We start from the raw sequence: 18,140 nt of genomic DNA on the forward strand, positions 1-18,140 counted from the left end.
GAGTCTTGTTTGGCTGTTAACCCTTGCTTTGTAACTGGAAAAAAATTATTAAAATGGAAAATCTGCCCAAAAAGTGAAAGGGTTAACAAAGTTTGTAAAAATCTGTTTTGAATACCTTGAGGGGTGTAGTTTCTAGAATGGTGTCATTTTGGGTGGTTTCTATTATATAAGCCTCACAAAGTGACTTCAGACCTGAACTGGTCCCTAAAAATTGTGTTTTTTGAAAAGTTCAGAACAATTTCAATATTTGCTTCCAAACTTCTAAGCCTTGTAACATCCCCAAAATATAAAATATCATTCCCAAAATGATGCAAACATGAAGTAGACATATGGGGAATGTCAAGTAATAAATATGTTTGGAGGTATTACTATGTATTATAGAAGTAGAGAAATTGAAACTTGGAAATTTTCTTTTTTTTGTACAAATTTTTGGTAAATTTGGTATTTTTTTATAAATAATTTTTTTTTAACTTCATTTTACCAGTGTCATGAAGTACAATATGTGCCGAAAAAACAATCTCAGAATGGCCTGGATAAGTTAAAGCGTTTTAAAGTTATCACCACATAAAGTGACACTGGTCAGATTTGCAAAAAATGGCCTGGTCCTTAAGGTGAAAATGAGCCGGGTCCTTAAGGTGTTAATCCCTTGCTGACCCTCATCTCTAGTCAGGCTTGAAGTTACAGAGGCAGCAGCCTCCTTACTTCAAGTCACGGTAACCACGCCCCCTTCCCTGCCCCTTTGCTGTGCCTGACAGCGCTTATGCACGACAGTTCGGCTGGCTTTGCCGAACTGTTGGCTGTCAGTCACAGCGAAGGGGCAGGGAAGGGGGCGTGGTTACCGTGACTTGAAGCAAGAAGGCTGCTGCCTAGAGAAGCGCCGGCAGGGGATTAAAGATAGTTTTTACAGCTTTTGCTTCAACTGCCTGCAGGAACAAAATGATCATTACAAACATGCTGCTGGATACTGTCAGGTCATGCTGCCAGCTTTGGATATTTGTTGGAGGTGACAGGTTCCCATTAATTTTTTATTGTCCTGATGAAGGGAGCTGTTCGCCCTGAAACTCGTAGACCCGGAATAAAGAATTGCTACTGTTTTACCGATACCCCTCTGGTCCCACCCAAAAAATTCAGAGAAAAAAGTTGACTGGATTACACAGGACACCCAATATTCAACAGCTTCCGCTAAGAACCTTGACGCACCATCCTCCTCCAGCTCAGCTTTGGTCACCTGCTCTCAAGTTACCACTCTCCCGCCCGCCGCCACCACCACCAGCACTAACAACAAAGCCGCTTCACTTGATCCCTCAGAGGAGTTATTTACACATCAGTTGGATGAAATTAGTGATGCACAACCATTATTGCTAGGGGATGTAGATAACAGGGATATGTCTCAGTCAGGCAGCATTACACACATGGACGTACAGTGTGATGATGATGATGATGTTGTACCCGCTGCTGCTTCCTTTGCTGAGGTGTCAGATACAAGTGAAGTGGTTGATGATGACGATGTGTCCGTGGATGCCACGTGGGTGCCTGCTCGAAGAGAAGAAGAAGAGGGAGAAAGTTCAGAAGGGGAGACAGAGAGAAGGAGGAGACGAGTTGGAATCAGGGGGAGGTCGTCGCAGGGAGCTAGTGACACAGTTAGACAGCATGTATCGGCACCCGGGGTCAGCCAGACAGCACGCCAATCAACGCATGCTGTTGCCACCACCAGAATGCAGTCATTGCAAAGCTCAGCAGTGTGGCATTTTTTTTGTGTGTCTGCCTCTGACAACAGCGATGCCATTTGCAACCTGTGCCAAAAGAAACTGAGTCGTGGGAAATCCAACACCCACCTAGGTACAACTGCTTTGCGAAGGCACATGATCGCACATCACAAAAGCCTATGGGATCAACACATGATGACGAGTAGAAGCAGCACACAAGCTCAAAGCCACCATCCTCCTCCTGGTCCAGCATCTTCAGCCACGTCAATCACTGCTGTCCTCCTTGACCCCTCTCAACCACCCGCCACTCCGCCTTTCACCTTCAGCAGTTCCATCTCATCTGCCCACAGTCAGGTGTCTGTAAAGGAAATGTTTGAGCGTAAGAAGCCAATGTCACAGAGTCACCCCCTTGCCCGGCGTCTGACAGCTGGCTTGACGGAACTCTTAGCCCGCCAGCTTTTACCATACCAGCTGGTGGAGTCTGAGGCCTTCAAAAAATTTGTTGCTATTTTTCAAATAAGGCAATCCCAAACCTCTACTCAGTGATTGAAAAGGAAGTCATGGCATCTCTGGCATACAGTGTTGGGCAAGGGTCCATCTGACCACTAATACCTGGTCTGAAAAGCACGGTCAGGGCAGGTATATCACCTACACTGCGCATTGGGTCAACCTGCTGACGGCTGCCAAGCATGGAATGCGTGGCTCTGCAGCGGAGTTGGTGACACCGCCACGACTTGGAGGCAGGCCTACTGCCACCTCCTCTACTCCTCCTACTCCATCCTCTTCCATAACCTCCTCGGCTGAGTCCTCTTCTGCTTCGGCGTCTGGCTGCACATCAACTAAATCCCCCCAGCTCCCCAGGGGCTATTCCACATTCCGGATACGACAGTGTCACGCTGTCTTGTGGTTGACTTGCCTGAAAGCAGAGAGCCACACCGGACCAGCACTCCTGTCCGCCCTGAACGCACAGGTGGATCAGTGGCTGACCCCGCACTAACTGGAGATCGACAAAGTGGTGTGTGACAATGGAAGCAATTTGTTGGCGGCATTGAATTTGGGCAAGTTGTCACATGGCACATGTGCATGGCACATGTGTTGAATCTCATCGTACAACGCTTTGCGTCTAAGTACCCAGGCTTACAGGACGTCCTCAAGCAGGCCAGGAAGGTGTGTGGCCATTTCAGGCATTCCTACACGGCCATGGCGCACTTTTCAGACATTCAGCGCCGAAACAACATGCCAGTGAGGCGCTTGATTTGCGACAGCCCGACACGTTGTAATTCAACACTCCTAATGTTCGACCGCCTGCTCCAACAAGAAAAAGCCATCAACGAGTATTTGTATGACCGGGGTGCTAGGACAGCCTCTGCGGAGCTGGGAATTTTTTTGCCACGTTACTGGACGCTCATGTGCAATGCCTGTAGGCTCATGCGTCCTTTTGAGGAGGTGACAAACCTAGTCAGTCGCACCAAAGGCACGATCAGCGACCTCATCCCATTTGTTTTCTTTCTGGAGCGTGCCCTGCGAATTGTGCTGGATCAGGCTGTAGAGCGTGAAGAGGAAGAGTTGTGGTCATCATCACCACCAGAAACAGCCTTGTCACCATCGCTTGCCGGACCTGCGGCAACGCTGCAAGAAGAGTATGAGGAAGAGGAGTCAGAGGAGGAATGTGGCTTTGAGGAGGAGGAAGACCAACCACAGCAGGCATCCCAGGGTGCTCGTTGTTGTCACCTATCTGGGACCCGTGATGTTGTACGTGGCTGGGGGGAAGAACAGACCGTCAATGACATCAGTGAGGAGGAGGAACGGGAAATGAGTAGCTCGGCATCCAACCTTGTGCAAATGGGGTCTTTCATGCTGTCATGTCTGTTGAGGGACCCTCGTATAAAAAGGATGAAGGAGAACGACCTGTACTGGTGGCCACACTACTAGACCCCCGGTATAATCAGAAAGTGGCGGAAATGTTACCAAATTACCGGAAGTCAGAAAGGATGCAGCAGTTCAAAACCAAAACAAAAAGATATGCTTTACACAGCTTATAAGAGGGATGTCACAGTACAACAGGAATCTAACAGGGGAAGAGGTGAAAGTAATCCTCCTCCTACCACGACCACGGTGGCAAGGACAGGAAGCTTTACAGATGTGTTGTTGATGGAGGACATGCAGAGCTTTTTCAGTCCTACACATCGCCACAGCCCTTTGGGATCCAGCCTTAGAGAACAACTCGACCGACAGGTAGCAGACTACCTCGCCTTAACTGCAGATATCGACACTCTGAGGAGCGATGAACCCCTTGACTACTGGGTGTGCAGGCTTGACCTGTGGCCTGAACTATCCCAGTTTACGATAGAACTTCTGGCCTGCCCTGCTTCAAGTGTCCTGTCAGAAAGGACCTTCAGTGCAGCAGGAGGCATTGTCACTGACAAAAGAAGTCGCCTCGGTCAAAAAAGTGTTGATTACCTCACCTTCATTAAGATGAATGAGGCATGGATCCCGAAGGGACTGACAGTGGGGGATACGTTTGACTAACAAAAGGCCTGATGACATGCCTTGGCCTCAAAATGGTCTCCACGCTGCTGTATTTAATATCTGCATACCGGATGACTTTCGTGAATTCTCCGCCACCAACTAGGGTTCGAGCCGCAATGTCACCTTTCTGCCTGGAAAACATCAATTTTTCCGGCCGCTGCTACAGCAGCGGCTGCAACAATACCTTCTTTTTCAGTCATGTGTACATGCCTAATTTTTCTGGCCTCTAGTGCTGCACTGTGGCTGCAAAAACAAAACAAAAAAAGGCACATACATGTGTCAATTTCCCTTTGTGATCAGTACCTTGTTGTGGTGAAGGAGCTTGCGTATCACAATGAAGCGATCATCACCTCTATGAGTGTGTTGGCAATGTTGCCACACCCCAGAAAAGCCCGTTGCTTCATTATGATCAGACTAAAAGTGATCGGCTGGATAATTTTTCATAGAAAAAACATTATTTTTCATTTTTTTTTAGTTGTATGGGTTTTAATACATAAAATAAACTATTAAGAGACTTTATTAAGATTTTTTTTATTAGAAATAATGCAGACAATTTAAAAAATCTACATCAATTCCAATACAAAGCAAGTACAGAGCTCAGATTTTTTTTTCAGGATGTCGTTAATTCGACAATGATTAATCAATTCGACACACGTCCCCGAATAGGGGACGTAACAGGGATTAAACTGATGAGAATAGTACTACAGAAAATACCACTCATATCGGGTGTGAGAGTAAATTGCACGGCGCAGACGCAGTGACCGTGGCGTGGATTCAAACAAAGGGGAGGTAGCCAGCGTTTTTTTTCACCATCTCCCCGTTCGAAAAATTAATTTAATAAATGGACCCAAGATTGGGGACGTAACAGGGATTAAACTGATAAGAATAGTACTACAGAAAATACCACTCATATCGGGTGTGACAGTAAATTGCACGGCGCAGACGCAGTGACCGTGTTGTGGATTCAAACAAAGGGGAGGGAGCCAGCGTTTTTTTAACATCTCCCCGTTCGAAAAATCAATGTAATAAATGGACCCCAGATTGGGGACGTCACGTAACAGGGATTAAACTGATGAGAATAGTACTACAGAAAATACCACTCATATCGGGTGTGACAGTAAATTGCACGGCGCAGACGCAGTGACCGTGGCGTGGATTCAAACAAAGGGGAGGGAGCCAGCGTTTTTTTAACCATCTCCCCGTTCAAAAAATCTATTCAATTCACCTTTAGGGGACCCTTGGTGTTGTACGTGGCTGGGTGGAGGAAGAAACCTTCAATGACATCAACGGGACATGGCTAGCTTGGTATCCAACCTTGTGCAAATGGGAAGTTTGCGGTTGGGCAAATGGACTGATTGCGGTTGTTTGTGGTGCATTAAAAGGGGAGTTTGGTCTGTCCATGTCTGTGAAGCGGGCGTAACCCTTACACTACCTGATCGATACAACATCATACCTGATCGTATAAACACACTGGATGTTTTAAACCACGTTGTGATTTGGATTGTTAGGTGATTTATGCCCTTTATGGATTAAAATCCAACTCTGCGTCAACTATGTAATTTTCCATGGGAGTTTTGCCATGGATCCCCCTCCGGCATGCCACAGTCCAGGTGTTAGTCCCCTTGAAACAAGTTTTCCATCACTACTGTGGCTAGAAAGAGTCCCTGTGGGTTTTAAAATTCGCCTGCCTCTTGAAGTCAATGGCGGTTCGCCCGTTCGCGAACATTTGCAGAAATTCGTGTTCGCCGTTCGCAATTGGAAAATTTTATGTTCGCGACATCTCTAGTCATGCTTCCTCTTCTATTCATTATCAGCAGCACAGCCTAGATTACACAGAGAGATATGCTGCCGATAATAGGGCACCTTGTATCCTGATGAATATCGGCTGATTATATGGGCCAATTTCTAGAAAGGAGCGTTCATATGAAAGCTCGTTTCCAATAATTGTCCCAAAATTGGTCAGCCTAATTGGGCCTTTACTTGCAAAGTAGGGATGGATCTGACTTGCTTTCCAGTACATCCAACAGATGTTTGTAACCGTTATATAGGTATTTAGGTAATTTGGAGCAAGATTTCTGAGTAAAAAAAGCTGAGTAAACCCTGAGAGGAGTCCTTAGAGAGAAAGAGAAAGGAAGAAGCACAGGACCTTTTCACAGCGTGGCCTCTGAACACTGGGCATTATTTCAGGGCCAGTGGAAATCACAGCACCACGACCACGACGGCCCCTGCGGGGTGTCCTGCCTCTGCCTGACATTTTTTTTTAGATAAGTGGTACTATGCATGCAAGGTACTATGCCACCCTATATAAGTTGTGGGCAGTGGGCACAGTACAGTCTGTGTGGGCCTGACACACACGGGCTTGCAATTTGCAAATGTGATATCACAGAAAAAAATTGAATATAATTTTTTTTATCTGAAAGGTAGTTGAGTGAATGACACCCTGTAACCATATGAGTGGAGGCCTAGCCACTAGTCACTGGCCACAATACAGTCTGTGTGGGCCTGACACACACGGGCTTGCAAATGTGATTATATCACAGAAAAATTTTAAATATAATTTTTTTTTATCTGCAAGGTATTTGAGTGAATGACACCCTGTAACGGTATGAGTGGAGGCCTAGCCACTAGCCACTGGCCACAATACAGTCTGTGTGGGCCTGACACACATGGCCTTGCAATTTGCAAATGTGATTATATCACAGAAAAATTTAAATAGAATTTTTTTTATCTGCAAGGTATTTGAGTGAATGACACCCTGTAACGGTATAAGTGTAGGCCTAGCCACTAGCCAGTGGCCACAATACAGTCTGTGTGGGCCTGACACGCACGGCCTTGCAATTTGCAAATGTGATTATATCACAGAAAAATTTTAATATAATTTTTTTTATCTGAAAGGTAGTTGAGTGAATGACACCCTGTAACGGTATAAGTGGAGGCCTAGCCACTAGCCAGTGGCCACAATACAGTCTGTGTGGGCCTGACACACACGAGCTTGCAAATGTTATTATATCACAGAATTTTTTTAAATAGAATTTCATTTATCTGCAAGGTATTTGAGTGAATGACACCCTGTAACGGTATGAGTGGAGGCCTAGCCACTAGCCAGTAGCCACAATACAGTCTGTGTGGGCCTGACACATACGGGCTTGCAAATGTGATTATGTCACAGAAAAGTATTAAATTGAATTTTGTTTTATCTGCAAGGTATTTTCTGTCACACCCTGTATGAATGGTGTGCACGTGCTGTCTGTGACTGAGCCTGCAGCCTCTCACACACGGGGAGCCAGGCAACTGCAATATATATATATATATATAAAAAAAAAAGCACACTGATGTACCAGCCCTGAAAAGGGCTTTTTGGGGTGCTGTCAGGACGCTGTCCTTACAGCAGATGAGTCTGTGGACACAGAACAATGCCCTAACGCTTTCCCTATTGAATCAGCAGCAGCACTGTCCCTCCTCTCACTGTGAATGCAGCTTCCAAATGAATCTAAAATGGATGCTGTCCAGGAGATGGAAGGGTCTGGGAGGGAGGGTCTGCTGCTGATTGGCTGGAATGTGTCTGCTGACTGTGAGGTACACGGTCAAAGTTTACTCAATGATGATGTATAGGGGGCAGACCGAACATCGCATATGTTCGCCCGCCGCGGCGAACGCGAACAAGCTATGTTCGCCGGGAACTATTCGCCGTCGAATAGTTCGGGACATCACTAAGCATGACTGCAATACCAATTGTTCCTCCTACATTCAGTTTGCTTCTGTATAATCAGGCCAGTGCAAACAACCACCGATGGATGATTATAAGTTATTGTCAATTGGTGTTTGTGTCTGAACATCAGGCAGTGTAATAGGGACCTTGAATGACTTAAAGGATATACTGCTAATGTCTTGGATCCAGATACCACAGAACACCTTCAGAGGTCTTATGGAGTCTATACCTTCATATTTCAGAGCTGTTTTGGCAGCATGAGCAGGACCTACATTAGGTTTTAATGATATGGTATAGCTGATTGATTAGTAAATATTCTTAATAAGTTTTAATGTTTCATATTTTTTATATTTACAGATTACAAGTTCTGCTGAAACAGAAGCTAAAACTCCTCAAGGACTTGTAAAAGGTCATGCATACTCCATAACTGGCTTGGATACGGTACGGGTGCAGTGTTTCTTATTTGCTTTTTTCCCCCAATGTCTTAGCTTACATGTACATTATCAAATTCAAATATTTTATGTTTATAGCTGTACAAGCATTCACACTTACCACAGCAGATAGAGTAATAATCAATGCATAATATTGGGAAGTGTTGTCTCCTCATCTGATTTCATTGCAGATGAAAGTGTTGAAACCCAAGACAGTCACTATATACAGCACTTTTCTATTGCGCTGAAATAAATGTTGTTAACAATGCAATAACATCTTAGTCTAGAGCAGTATAGCTCTAGACTAAGTCTAGCTCCGTACAGTATTAGAACAGCGTTTTATGCTAATCGACTTTGGATGTTTCATCCAAAGTCGATTCGCTCATCCCTAATCATAACCTTTCTTAGGCTGCACCAATCTTTCATAATTGGTTTATTTTTTACTGTTACTTTTTGTGCTTATGTTATTGTTACTTTTTGTGCTTATTTTATTCATTTGTCTAGAAGACAAATAAAAGACAAATTGTAATATTTTTATTTTTTATTTTGATAAGGAACTCGACTAATTGGAGTAATCACAGGTAGAGGTAACTGAATTGATTATAACAAATCGATTTGTCTCCTCAGCAGGACTTCACCTGTTTTGGGCTATTCCCACCACTGAAGAAGTGTCCACCTGCGACTAGACTGACAGGGCAAGACATTTAACTTAGTTAGTCTTGTGTGACTTCATGTAATAACTTCATAGATTAAATTTTACTGTAAAAAATAATTTCCTGAATTTGCGTTTGGTTCCAAGGTAGCACTTGGAACTGAACCAGAGTTTGGGAAATGTTTTTTTTTTTACAGTAAAAATGAATCTATGAAGTTATTACGCAAAGACTTTTCAAAGTAATAACTCATCTGAGCCAATACATTTTAATACTGCATGGAGCGCTCGCTCTGTACAGTATAGGACCGAAGTTTTATGTGAATCGACTTTGGATGTTTCATCCGAAGTCGATTCACTCATCCCTAACTGTATCTACTGAATGACACAATGCTCCCAAACACTTATAAATGGCTAGTGAGCCATAATTGCTCTCAAAGTATAGCAGTCACAGATGCCTCGAAAATTATGTGCCATCCACAGATGCCACCCAAAAAATTTGCTAGCCATAGATGCCCTCAAAAAGTGTTAGCCACAATACCCTCAAAATCATATGCCAGTCACAGATGCTTCCAAAATTATATCACAGCCACAGATGCCTAAATTTTTTTTAAAGTTGTACTCGCCATGATTTCCCAGCAAGAGCTGCTACAGAATCCTTTTACAGTTAGTGTCCCAACGCAGGCTGTGAGATCAAGCTGGCTGTGACCAGACGTTGCATTATCTGATTGGTTCCTGCCTACTGTAGGATGTCCAGTCTAGAGCTGGACATAGAAAGTTTGAAGTTTATTTGGTTGTGGCAATTTTAGACATCAAATTTGATTGGTCTTGTACAATATTTTGATTGCATCCTGTCCTGTCCAAATTCTTGCTTTTATTGATAATTAAACATAGAAATATGAACCATAGGCCTCATGCACACGACAGTTTATTTTCACAGTCCGCAAAAACGGGGTCCGTAGGTCCGTGATCCGTGACCGTTTTTTCGTCCGTGGGTCTTCCTTGATTTTTGGAGGATCCACGGACATGAAAAAAAAGTCGTTTTGGTGTCCGCCTGGCCGTGCGGAGCTAAACGGATCCGTCCTGAATTACAATGCAAGTCAATGGGGACGGATCCGTTTGATGTTGACACAATATGGTGCCATTTCAAATGGATCCGTCCCCATTGACTTTCAATGTAAAGTCTGGAGTTCTTTTATACCATCGGATTGGAGTTTTCTCCAATCCGATGGTATATTTTAACTTGAAGCGTCCCCATCACCATGGGAACGCCTCTATGTTAGAATATACTGTCGGATATGAGCTACTTCGTGAAACTCAGATCCGACAGTATATTCTAACACAGAGGCGTTCCCATGGTGATGGGGACGCTTCTAGTTAGAATACACTACAAACTTTGTACAAGACTTCCCCCTGCTGCCTGGCAGCACCCGATCTCTTACAGGGGGATATGATAGCACAATTAACCCCTTCAGGTGCGGCACCTAAAGGGGTTAATTGTACTATCATATTCCCCTGTAAGAGATCAGGGCTGCCAGGCAGCAGGGGGCAGACCCCCCCCTCCCCAGTTTGAATATCGCTGGGACTCCGATCGGTAACCATGGCAACCAGGACGCTACTGCAGTCCTGGTTGCCATGGTTACTTAGCAATAGTACAATAGTAGAAGACTCATAGTTACCTGCTTGCTGCTGCGATGTCTGTGTCCGGCCGGGAGCTCCACCTACTGGTAAGTGAAAGGTCTGTGCGGCGCATTGCTAAAGAACTGTCACTTACCAGTAGGAGGAGCTCCCGGCCGTTCACAGACATCGCAGCAGCAAGCAGGTAAGTATGAATCTTCTACTGTTGTACTATTGCTAAGTAACCATGGCAACCAGGGCTGCAGTAGCTTCCTGGTTGCCATGGTTACCGATCGGAGCCCCAGCGATTAAACTGGGACTCCGATCGGAACTCCGCTGCCACCAATGATGGGGGGGGGGATGGGAGGCCGCACACTGCCACCAATGTTGTTACTGCTATAGAGGGAGGGGGGGCCGATGGTGGGCGCACACTGTGCCATCAACGATTTATTACAATAGAGGGAGGGGGGGGGGCGATGGTGGGCGCACACTGTGCCACCAACGATTTCTAACATTAGAGGGAGGAAGGGGGGGCCCGATGGGGGGCGCACACTGTGCCACCAACGATATTCAAACTGGGGAGGGGGTGGGTCTGCCCACTGCTGCCTGGCAGCCCTGATCTCTTACAGGGGAATATGATAGTACAATTAACCCCTTTAGGTGCCGCACCTGAAGGGGTTAATTGTGCTATCATATCCCCCTGTAAGAGATCGGGTGCTGCCAGGCAGCAGGGGGCAGTCTTGTACAAAGTTTGTAGTGTATTCTAACTAGAAGCGTCCCCATCACCATGGGAACGCTTCTGTGTTAGAATATACTGTCGGATATGAGTTTTCACGAAGTGAAAACTTAGATCTGAAAAAGCTTTTATGCAGACGGATCTTTGGATCCGTCTGTATGAAAGCAACCTACGGCCACGGATCACGGACACGGATGCCAATCTTGTGTGCATCCGTGTTCTTTCACGGACCCATTGACTTGAATGGGTCCGTGAACCGTTGTCCATCAAAAAAATAGGACAGGTCCTATTTTTGTTGACGGACAGGATACACGGATCACGGCCTCGGCTGCAAAACGGTGCATTTTCCGATTTTTCCACGGACCCATTGAAAGTCAATGGGTCCGCGAAAAAAAAACGGAAAACGGCACAACGGCCACGGATGCACACAACGGTCGTGTGCATGAGGCCATATAGTTATAATAATAATAATAAGTTTTGTTTCTACTTTGCGTCATCACAAAATTGATAATGTACCTTTTGCAGTTAATATATATCACTGTATTACCCATTTAGGTGAATTATAGAGGGCAAATGGTACAGCTTATTAGAGTGAGGAACCCTTGGGGGCAAGTTGAGTGGAATGGACCATGGAGTGACAAGTAAGTATGATGAATAAAGCAGATTCCCTATATGACTTCTGTGAGTCATTTGGCTGAATATGTGTGTTTGGGAATAACATGATTAAACTTTCTTATCTAATGGTGGTTTAGTAGGCTGCACTTTATAATCTTTATATCCTTGTGTTAATGGGAACTAGTTATACTCTACAATCATTGACTTTATTGTGAGTTTGTGGCAGGATTGTGTTTATTCATAGAAACAAGTGTAAAAATGAAGCACTGCAGCATTAAAGCAGAACTGTCACCCTACTATAATGCTTTATGTAAAGGTAACATAACATGAGGCCAGGTGTGCTTGCCTAATGGCACACATGGCACTAACATATTGTGGGATTTGGCTAATATTGCTTTCAAAGTATGCAGCAGACTTTTCCACAAAGGCAGGCCCTCTCATATGAGCATTGGATTTTCTGGGGATCCGGTGATGGACCGGGCTTCCCATGGATAAGCTAGGCAGAGGCTTCCGCCTAGCAGTGAGCCCGGTGATGTCACTGGAACTAATGGGCAACCTTTAGCGCTGCCCTAGCCTGTTAAACTGAAACACTGCTAGGTGGAAGCCTCCACCTAGCAGCATAAAAAAAATATTTTAAAAAAAAACAGCCCTTGCAATGCGCTTCCAAAATAATATCAGAAAAACAAGATATGCACAGTGACCATAATGGATTGCATAATCTAGCTACATTCCATTAGGGGGTGAAGCTCTTTGGTTAAAATAGTATAAAAGCTGGAACTTTTCAGTTAATAATTATCTCATCTATGATCAGGTCTCTGATATTCGCTGAAACTGGCTCCCCAGCTGACTTATTGCTGTCAGATTATGCTAACTCAATTGGTGTAAGTACCTTCATTCTGGATGTAGTCAGGACTCCAGATGAAGTGTGATTGTAATTATATAATTAGTGGTTGTGTTTTGTCTTTTGTCTAACCTTTAGGGCTCATGCACACAATCGTATGTATTTTGCGGTCCGCAAAAAATACGAATGACATTTTGTGGAACGGAACAGCTGGCCCTTCATTGCGGATAATAATGCGCAATGCGGACAATAATTGGACATGCTCTATTTTTTTGCGGAACGGAAAATACGGACATATGGAAACAGAATGCACATATAGTAACTTTTTTTTTTTTGCGGACTCATTGAAGTGAATGGTTCCGCATATGGTCCGCCCAAAAAAATCGGAAAGGACACGGAAAGAAAATACGTTTGTGTGCATGAGCCCTTATTGTTTGTACGTTTTCTATTTGGAGTTGGTGCATTTACTTAATTTTGCTAAAGAAGGACATACATTTGCCTAATTATCCGTATTTCTTTAATAAATTTACTTAATTATTTTACTATTCTTAACCACCTCCGGACCGCCTAACGCAGATGTGCGGTCCGGAGGTGGCAGCCCTGCGCAGAGTCACGCATATATGCGTCATCTCGCGAAGGCCGGGATTTCCTGTGAACGCGCGCACACAGGCGCGCGCGCTCACAGGAACGGAAGGTAAGCGAGTGGATCTCCAGCCTGCCAGCGGCGATCGCTCGCTGGCAGGCTGGAGATCCGAATTTTTTAACCCCTAACAGGTATATTAGACGCTGTTTTTATAACAGCGTCTAATATACCTCCTACCTGGTCCTCTGGTGGTCCCTTTTGTTAGGATCGACCACCAGAGGACACAGGTAGGTCAGTAAAGTCGCACCAAACACTACACTACACTACACCCCCCCCGTCACTTATTAACCCTTTATGAACCCCTGATTACCCATGATCACCCCATATAAACTCCCTGATCACCGATACATGGATCGGATCCGCAAAACACATGCGGACGTCTGAATGGAGCCTTACAGGGGGGTGATCAATGACAGGCGGGTGATCACCCATATACACTCCCTGATCACCCCCTGTCATTGATCACCCCCCTGTCATTGATCACCCCCCTGTAAGGCTCCATTCAGATGTCCGCATGATTTTTACGGATCCATGGATACATGGATCGGATCCGCAAAACACATGCGGACGTCTGAATGGAGCCTTACAGGGGGGTGATCAATGACAGGCGGGTGATCACCCATATACACTCCCTGATCACCCCCTGTCATTGATCACCCCCCTGTCATTGATCACCCCCCTGTAAGGCTCCATTCAGACGTCCGCATGATTTTTACGGATCCATGGATACATGGTTTGGATCCGCAAAACACATGCGGACGTCTGAATGGAGCCTTACAGGGGGGTGATCAATGACAGGCGGGTGATCACCCATATACACTCCCTGATCACCCCCTGTCATTGATCACCCCCCTGTAAGGCTCCATTCAGATGTCCGCATGATTTTTACGGATACATGGATACATGAATCGGATCCGCAAAACACATGCGGACGTCTGAATGGAGCCTTACAGGGGGGTGATCAATGACAGGCGGGTGATCACCCATATACACTCCCTGATCACCCCCTGTCATTGATCACCCCCCTGTCATTGATCACCCCCCTGTAAGGCTCCATTCAGACGTCCGCATGATTTTTACGGATCCATGGATACATGGATCGGATCCGCAAAACACATGCGGACGTCTGAATGGAGCCTTACAGGGGGGTGATCAATGACAGGCGGGTGATCACCCATATACACTCCCTGATCACCCCCCTGTCATTGATCACCCCCCTGTAAGGCTCCATTCAGACGTCCGCATGTGTTTTGCGGATCCGATCCATGTATCCATGGATCCGTAAAAATCATACGGACGTCTGAATGGAGCCTTACAGGGGGGGTGATCAGTGACAGGGGGGTGATCACCCTGATCACCCCCTGTCATTGATAACCCCCCTGTAAGGCTCCATTCAGACGTCCGCATGTGTTTTGCGGATCCGATCCATGTATCCGTAAAAATCATACGGACGTCTGAATGGAGCCTTACAGGGGGGTGATCAGTGACAGGGGGGTGATCACCCTGATCACCCCCTGTCATTGATAACCCCCCTGTAAGGCTCCATTCAGACGTCCGCATGTGTTTTGCGGATCCGATCCATGTATCCGTAAAAATCATACGGACGTCTGAATGGAGCCTTACAGGGGGGTGATCAATGACAGGGGGGTGATCAGGGAGTCTATATGGGTGATCACCCCCCTGTCATTGATCACCCCCCTGTCATTGATCACCCCCCTGTAAGGCTCCATTCAGACGTCCGCATGTGTTTTGCGGATCCGATCCATGGATCCGTAAAAATTATACGGACGTCTGAATGGAGCCTTAACCAGGGGGGTGATCAATGACAGGGGGGTGATCCGGGAGTCTATATGGGTGATCACCCCCCTGTCATTGATCACCCCCCTGTCATTGATCACCCCGCTGTCATTGATCACCCCCCTGTAAGGCTCCATTCAGACATTTTTTTGGCACAAGTTAGCGGAAATTTTTTGTTTGTTTTTGTTTTTGTTTTTTCTTACTAAGTCTCATATTCCACTAACTTGTGTCAAAAAATAAAATCTCACATGAAGTCTGGAATATAAATGTCTAAAAATGTTTACGCATTTGGATTCATTTTAGACATTTATATTCCAGACTTCTTCTCACGCTTTAGGGCCCCTAAGGGCACATATTCCAAAGTGCACCTTTCGGATTTCACCGGTCATTTTTTACACATTTCGATTGCAAAGTTCTTCTTACACATTTGGGCCCCTAAATTGCCAGGGCAGTATAACTACGCCACAAGTGACCCCATTTTGGAAAGAAGACACCCCAAGGTATTCCGTGAGGGGCATGGCGAGTTCCTAGAATTTTTTATTTTTTGTCGCAAGTTAGTGGAATATGAGACTTTGTAAGAAAAAAATAAAAATAAAAAATCATCATCATTTTCCGCTAACTTGTGACAAAAAATAAAAAGTTCTATGAACTCACTATGCCCATCAGCGAATACCTTAGGGTGTCTACTTTCCGAAATGGGGTCATTTGTGGGGGTTTTCTACTGTCTGGGCATTGTAGAACCTCAGGAATCATGACAGGTGCTCAGAAAGTCAGAGCTGCTTCAAAAAGCGGAAATTCACATTTTTGTACCATAGTTTGTAAACGCTATAACTTTTACCCAAACCATTTTTTTTTTTGCCCAAACATATTTTTTTTATCAAAGACATGTAGAACTATAAATTTAGCGAAAAATTTATATATGGATGTCGTTTTTTTTGCAAAATTTTACAGCTGAAAGTGAAAAATGTCATTTTTTTGCAAAAAAATCGTTACATTTCGATTAATAACAAAAAAAGTAAAAATGTCAGCAGCAATAAAATACCACCAAATGAAAGCTCTATTAGTGAGAAGAAAAGGAGGTAAAATTCATTTGGGTGGTAAGTTGCATGACCGAGCGATAAACGGTGAAAGTAGTGTAGTGCCGAAGTGTAAAAAGTGCTCTGGTCATGAAGGGGGTTTCAGCTAGTGGGGCTGAAGTGGTTAAAGTGGTGCCTCTTTAAAGAGTATCTGAACCTGAAATGATGTATTTGTAAGCAAGTTACCAAACTTGTTAGCAATACATTTACAAAAAGTTATTACAAGGCACTTACTAATGTATTGTGAGTGAACATATTGCCTCTTTTGCTGGCTTGATTCATTTTTCCATTGCATTATACACAGCTCGTTTCCAGGAGTTATGACCACTCTGCAATCCAGCATCGGTGGTTGTTATCATGGATTTGAGCAGTGTATAACGTGATGGAAAAATGAATGAAGCCAGGAAAGGAGAAAATATGGACAATAATAAAACATTAGTAAGTGCCCTGTATTAAATTTGTCTACAAGATAATTGACATTTGCTGATGTGAGACAACACCTTTAAGAATGCACTGTATTCATAACGGAATTCTCACCCACCCCCAGCAGTAATTAATGGGCTCATGCAGTACTAACATTTTACCTACTCCTTTCCATTTATTCTATTCTATAATAGATTTTTCTTAAGGTGTCCAAGAATAGAAAAACACAGCTGATGTCGTCTAAAAACTGCATGGTTGTGTATGGTATCGTAGCTCAGCCCCATTCATTTCAATGGAGCAAAGCTGCAATACCAGACACAAATCGTGAACAGGTGTTTCCCTGCTTTTGGAAGAAAGCAACCATGTTTTTGTAAACCTGTACAATACCCTTAAAAGAGTTGCCTGCTTTTGCTATATTGATAACCTATCCTCAGGATCGGTCATTAATATCAGATAGGTGGGGACCGACTGCGAGTATCCCTGCCAATCAGCTGTATAAAGAGAACGCAGCACTCATACGAACAGTGTGTTCTACTCTGTTTATCCAGTCACCGTCGACATTGCAGCTTCTTCCATCTCATTTACTTCAATGGGACAAATCCCTCCTATTCATTTGAATAGTACAAAGCTGTCCCATTGAACTGAATGGGACAGTGGAGCTGTAATTACACCTGCTCGCCACTGCAATGATGACGGCGAGCAGGTAAACAGAGAGTAGAACAGGGCTCGTATGAGTGTGGCATTCTATTCATACTGTACAATTGATCGGCGGGGATGCCACCGATCTTATATTGATGACCTACAGTATCCTGAGGCTAGGTCATCAATAGAGTTGAGCGAAGTTTTGTAAAATTTGATTCGGCTACTTCGCCGAATTTTACCAAAAATTCGTCTTTGTGACGAATTACTTCATCACAAAGTGCATTTCTTTGTAAGTAGTGGGTGCAAAGAAAGTTAGCAGTGATTGCGTCGCGCCCCATCATTGTATCCCTCAGATGCCGTGGTCATACATGAGCACGTCATCTAATATACATAACAGTGTAAAAAAAAAAAAAATACCTGATCTATTTGCTTGCAACGGGCCAGCCGCTGCCACCATCTTGCTTAAAGGTCTGACGCATCTTGAAGCAAGATGGCGGTGGGTGGACCATCACGAGCAAATGAAGCAGCTATGTATTATTATTATTTTTTTTAACCCTATTTCAGGTTAAATCTATTTTCTACCATGCCGAATCATATTTATTTTATATAATGAAGTGGAGAACCGCACTCAGTTAAGTTAGTTCTGGTGCTAATCAAGGACTGGGAACAGCCAATATATATGTAGCGAAATTGAGGCACACAGATTTATAGTGTTGCAATCAAGAT

General features: G+C 44.5%; 1 protein-coding gene across 1 annotated transcript in view; it reads left to right on the forward strand.

The window, feature by feature from the left end:
• Positions 1–18,140, forward strand: part of CAPN9 (calpain 9) — a 274,900-nt gene that overhangs the window by 170,274 nt on the left and 86,486 nt on the right. The window contains exons 6-7 of the mRNA XM_044285648.1: positions 8,302–8,385; positions 11,933–12,018. Coding sequence (XP_044141583.1) covers positions 8,302–8,385; positions 11,933–12,018 — 170 coding nt within the window. The remainder of the gene's footprint in view (positions 1–8,301; positions 8,386–11,932; positions 12,019–18,140) is intronic.

Source organism: Bufo gargarizans, chromosome 3, assembly GCF_014858855.1.
Source record: "Bufo gargarizans isolate SCDJY-AF-19 chromosome 3, ASM1485885v1, whole genome shotgun sequence".
Taxonomy (NCBI): domain Eukaryota; kingdom Metazoa; phylum Chordata; class Amphibia; order Anura; family Bufonidae; genus Bufo; species Bufo gargarizans.